The sequence below is a fragment of the Pundamilia nyererei genome, unplaced genomic scaffold (assembly GCF_000239375.1).
Source record: "Pundamilia nyererei isolate P.nyererei 1_Seehausen unplaced genomic scaffold, PunNye1.0 scaffold00419, whole genome shotgun sequence".
NCBI lineage: Eukaryota > Metazoa > Chordata > Actinopteri > Cichliformes > Cichlidae > Pundamilia > Pundamilia nyererei.
The window spans coordinates 168,492-174,165 of NW_005187820.1; the positions used below are offsets into that span (position 1 = coordinate 168,492).

At 48.1% G+C, this 5,674-nt stretch overlaps 1 protein-coding gene across 2 annotated transcripts in view; it reads right to left on the bottom strand.

Annotated features, from left to right (window-relative positions):
• tph2 (tryptophan hydroxylase 2 (tryptophan 5-monooxygenase)) overlaps nt 1-2,772 on the bottom strand; it is a 12,388-nt gene extending 9,616 nt beyond the window's left edge. The window contains exon 1 of one of the 2 annotated variants that reach the window (XM_005753301.1): nt 2,223-2,772. In XM_005753301.1, the coding sequence (XP_005753358.1) occupies nt 2,223-2,657 (435 nt within the window). In that variant the 5' untranslated portion in view covers nt 2,658-2,772. Of the gene's footprint in view, nt 1-83; nt 340-2,222 lie in introns of those variants that run through there. The other variant, XM_005753302.2, reaches the window with a different exon arrangement.
• Between the last annotated feature and the right edge of the window lie 2,902 nt (nt 2,773-5,674).

The window sequence follows — 5,674 nt, forward strand, 5'->3', positions numbered from 1 at the left end:
CTGGAGGTGCAGCGTGTCCGTGGACCACAGAGGGTTAATAACACTCACCTTCCTTCCATTTCCACAGTGTAACATCCACCCACCTGTGTAAAATCCGAAATTCCCATGGTGTTGTTCAAAATGTGCTCTGGCACGATCATGAGCATCCCTTGTTGCTGAAAACAAGAAAAAAGCGGTCCTGCTATGGGCTGAACCATTTGTTACTGGTGCAGGGGGGACACTATGCAATATATTCAGTTTTAGCATTTATATTCACTGCTGACTGTAACTACGCTCAAACTGTTAATGCTGTCTTACTTTAATAAACAACACTGTCATATGCAAAACTGGGGTGGCAAGGGATCATTTTAGGGTGGCACTTGCCACCCCATGCCACCCTTCTAGATCCGCCCCTGCTCATTAGGCCCTCCCACTACGCTACAACTGTGGATTTTAATGCCACCCTGCACCTGAGGGGGCGACAGTGAGTCAGCCCTCAGTCCAACGGGACAGGAAGCAGCACCTCCAGGTCCAAGAGGAGCGTGCAGGCAGGGTGGAGTGGGTGGAGAAAGAGTGTCAGGGGTTTGGAGATGTGGAGATGCTCAGATGTTTTTTGGAAGTGAGCAGTGTGGACAGAATCCTGTCATCAGGGGAACGGCTCAGACTCAGAGAGGCTGAGATGGTCTGAGCCTGTGCAGAGGAGGAAAGGTGAAGGGAGAAGCTGCAGGCAGGAGGAGAAGAGCTCAGAGGAGGTTCATGGATGCAGTGAAGGGAACATGCAGAGGGTCGGAGTGACAGAGGAGGGTGAGTCGTCTGTGTCCTGTGCAGATTTAGCTCAGACTCCCACCAGCAGGGGGCAGTGTTTGAGCAGGAGTCAGGCTGAGGTGCTTCTGCTGCTGTGAATGAATTTAAAATGTACCAGTGTGTCTGCAGGCCACCTGACCTTCATCAGCTGATGGAGCCTTTTCTCCACCCTAAACCTTTTTACCTGCGTGCTTTTGTTTCCACTGCGTAAACTAAAGCACAGTTCTGTTTCTGGTTGGGTGACTTCCTCTCAGTAACGCCATCAGTATGATCGCTTGCTCTGATAGGCCGGCCTCATAAAGGCGTGGAGCGTTATCTGATGCAGACGGCGACAAATTTCCCCAGAACTGCTGTTCAAACACACGGTGGCAACGGCGTGAAGCAGCTTGCTCTGACAGCTGTTAGCGTCATGAAATAAAGATGTGGAGCTGCCGACGGATGCTCGGACAAACAGCCCATAGCCTAGCAACCGACGACATGCTGCTTACCCAGAACTCTGACGGCAAAGACCCCACAGTGAGCACGGACACACAACTCTGAGTGTGTACTCTGAGTCTACTCTTTACCTCATGCTGAGCCTGGACATTATCTTTCGCTCTTCTTCAGTGTCTGGATTGTGGACGGTTTTTGTTTTTCGTGGACGAACTTCGATCCCTGCGAGCCGACTGGCAGGAAAATGCCGCCTGCAAAGCTGCATGGAGGGAATATTTAACGTGTGATGTAAACGATGCAGAGCCATCAGCCTGACTGCAGGTTTTTCATGTTGTCCCAGAGAAAAAGAAGAAATATTGCTTAAATACAGTCCAGAAACATCACTTTAGGCTGACCGTTTCATGCTAGGGTTTAAATTGTATTTGCATTTGTTTTTCTGTTTTTCTTTGACAGATTTCCTGCCATTAGAAAAAGATGTAAATAGAGAGAATGGTGCAGAGATAAAACAGAAATAAAAGGAATAAATAAATTAAAGTGAATGTAAATAACGAGTATCACAGAAAGAACTCTGTAACATTAATTCATGTCAGATTCATTAGTTCCTGTAGATTTCTTTTGGCACATTTGTTCCTCCATAAAGCAGAGGGTCGAACTAGAGTGTGGAGATGAATCTTCAGTTACTGATCTGATCGCTCTGGGCAGTTCTTTTTAAATCGTTTGATCTGTTTCTGCTGCCTGGATGAATATTCTGAGCTGATGGGATTACTGCCTTGCTCAAAGGCTCTTCAGCAAGAAGGTTGTGTGATCAGCCAATTCAAGTAAAAAAGTACTAAAAGTAGAAATAATTAGTTTGACTTTGAATTTTTGGAGCAGAATTTGAGAAATAAAGAGTTTCTTATTATCTTCTCCTGATCAGCAATCAATAAAGTCCTGAAGCTGCTCTCAGCTACAGTACTCGAGTAAAAGTACCCAGTTAGTCTAAAAGGAGGAGGATGAAGACTCCTCACCATCTGTCCGCCAGTGTGCCGCTGCCGCTGATGCTGCTGGTCAAACATGGCCGAGTCCAGCGACAGCCCGCGCCGCGACCAGTACTTGCTGGAGAACATCATCATAGCCGGTTGCATCCTGGGGATGGGTTCGCCATCGTCCTTCATCACGTGGCCCGATGCCATCGGGAACCAGTGAGTGTACGAGTACCAGGACTCCAGCCTGTCGCTCTGCCGCCGCTCAGGAGGACGAAGAGGAGGATGCTGCTGCTGATGCTGCTGGAGCTGTGAGCCGCTGCCGACCCGCCTCCTCAAAAATACTCCCCCAGGAGGGGGAGGGGGGGTAAGCTCCACCCACAGCAGTCTCCAGGTGGGCGGAGACTTTGGCAGCAGAGTGACATCATTAGAGCACACATAGCAGCTCAGAGACACACCTGAACACAAACACACACTCATTTTCACATCTCCTTGAGGACATTGAGCTGATGTAACACTTTACCTGCTGTCTCACTCTAACCAATAGGAGCTAATGCCTGACCCCAACAATGACCTAACCACAGCTGAGGACAGCCATTTGGTCCTCCCAATTACTGGTCCCCACAAAGATGTTTAAACGAGCACGCACACACGCACACAGGGACCTGCGTGTTTAAAAGCAGTGAGATTGTGATATTAATGCCACGTTATGCCCTTGAATAATGACTGTGAATTATTATGTAGTTTTAGTTTGCATTATTCTCCTGAGTTACATTTGTTAAACTGCATTACATTAGGCTGCTGGCTTATTGTGAATGAATGATATTGTTTATGATGCATGATACTGCTGAGGTATAAGAAATACTGTTTTCAGAGTCAGGACCTTGTTTTCTGATAACAGAGGAGACAGAGAGCTTCTGCCTGGTAAAAGGTCAGAAGCATCAACGGGCAGGGTGAGGCCGAGTGCATTTGGAGGTTGAGACACACACACACAGTAGTTAGACTCATGTTTAGGTAAGAGTTCAAATAATAGTTTGCAAAAGCTTGTGATGCAAAATTGTGTCTGCCTAAGGGACAGTTTGCTCCAGGAGATAAGCGAGAGTTATTAACAGGAAGCACCTGGCCTCGAGACGGAGAAGATGTCCTTTTAAATGTGTCGAAAGTCGTCAACAGAACATTTGTGGTGTTGAAACGTATGCATGTGTTGTATCTGTTTGACACATGAGGGGGCGTCATAAACAATACCCTGATGTTATGAAAACAACTGCTTGTGTATCGTTGGGCGGAGATCGATGCTGTCGGCGTGCAGTGTTCATCTCCCCACGCGTGTGTTCATTAAATCATCCTAACTCTCCTGGACCAATTGTTGTCTTTGTGCTCACCCTCAATATTTGAACTCGTAACACCCTGACACACCTGGTCACCCCACCTGAGCGATTTCCCGCTGACGTCGAGTGTCATGTGACAGGTAGGACATAAAGAGTAAGAAAGGCTCCACGGCTCCGCCCTCTCCGGCTTGGACGGACCATACAACTCCCGCAGGTGAGGGGCGTGTTTCCTGCTCTCACACACCTTAAATACCTGCCTATGTTCATAAATCCTGTCACACAGCTGACCTTCACCCACAGAAAGTCATGTGACCACAAATCAAACTGATCACGTGTGGCAACTGGAGCCGATCAGGTGATGACACCTCTGACCTCTACCTTACTCATAGCAGCAGCAGTGGAAGCTGATGTCATTCCAGCTTGGGTCACATGATTCCCACCTGTACATCCTGCTGTGGCCCCGCCCCCCCGACTGCCAGACATCAGAGAGGGTGGTTTGGTTCGACTGTAAACATCTGCAGCTCTCGGCCTAATGAGCTTTGAGTCTGGAATGGCGCCGTGCTCTGATTGGTCGTTTCAGATCTTAAACTTCAGTTTGAGGTTTCATCAGCTGTGGGCACAGAGGAGCGGAGTCCTCTATTAAACCTGTGGGCGGGCAGGTGATGGACGGCTGATGGTTGGCTGATAAACGGCCATGATGGCAGCCGCGGTTATCAGCGTGCGGAGACAATTTCCTGCCACACAGGAAATGAAAGCTGCATCGGGAGGAGCCGCGGCTGCTTTGTTCCTGAGGCTTTATGAGCTGATTGCAGGTGATACCTTCATCTTCCTCCTCCTCCTCGTCGCCTTTAAAACCAAACTTCTCCAATCTAAGGAGGCAAGGAGGGGGAGGTGGTGAGGGGGAGGTGGAGGAGGAGGCCAGGAGATATCTGACAGTCGCATGAAAGCAGCTGAGGTGACATTTGGAGCAAACGGGAGGAGGCGTGACATTTATGAAGATGAATCGAATCATTTCCTCACATCGATGCAAGCAGAGCAGCTGCCCTCCACCTCCCCTCCCACTCTGACTGTGCAGTGGCGCAGCTCTCTGATTGGAGCTCGGCCCTGCAGGTGTGTTTTCCTTCTGCGTGTGACACAAAGCGAAAACGTCCGCGCGAGCATCATCGTAAATAATCTGGCCTCCCGTGACGAGCTGCGATGCTGTGTCCAGCTGTGGTCTCCATGGTTACTGACAGGTCAGCTCCAATAAGAGAGAGAGATGGCACTCAGTCCTTAACGTATTTTAAGGTGGAAGCAGACCTACACCTGCTGATATTTATGAGGACAAAGTTCAGCGTGTGTGGGTGGAGGTGAACATGGTGCAGTCGGACTCAGTGTCCCCGTATGCTGAACCGTCCCAGCAGCAGCGACCACAACACGTGCAGGATGTTTGATTGTATTCGGTAAATCCTGAGTGTTTGACTCACATACACCACAGATTTCAGACAAACTGAGCCTCAGGATTCAAAGAAGTGTTTGTGCTGACGTCGGTGAATACGACCCCAGACGCTCCTCCTCTCAACGCCAGCCTCGTTCATATCATCTCCACAAATCGAAGAGGATTTAGTTTTTGTAGTCTGCCTTCAGCACCCTGTAGTTTCAACATGCGTCACGTTAAAGAGCAAAGGGTGTATTGCACCACTTCACCTCACTACAAGCAGCAGGCGATTTTAGACCCAGACAGGCCGCAGGGCTGTGTGCTGCTACATCATTGAGTCTACAGGAGGTGGAGGCCCTGAACCACTCAGGACTCCACCCAGCCACCTGTGGCATCAGTGCCTAGTAGGGGTGCAACAATACACAAAATTGACGGTTCGGTTCAATACTTTGGTGTCACGGTTCAATATTTTTTCGATACAAAAAAATGTTCATGCCTTTTTAATTTGTCATTTATTAAAATTATAAATATATATTTTAACTCAAACGTGCAGTTTTTAAATTTAATGTTGCTGAAACAACAAAGTAAAAAAATAAATCCAATGGAGAAATCCCTCATCTTTGGAAAAGAGTTTATTACAGAGAAATGGCTCTTTCAAAATAAAAGCTATACTATACGCTTCTTCTGGGCTATATTCTCAGCAGCATATTAAACATATCAGGTCCCCATAAGGAGAATCCTGTGCTAACGGC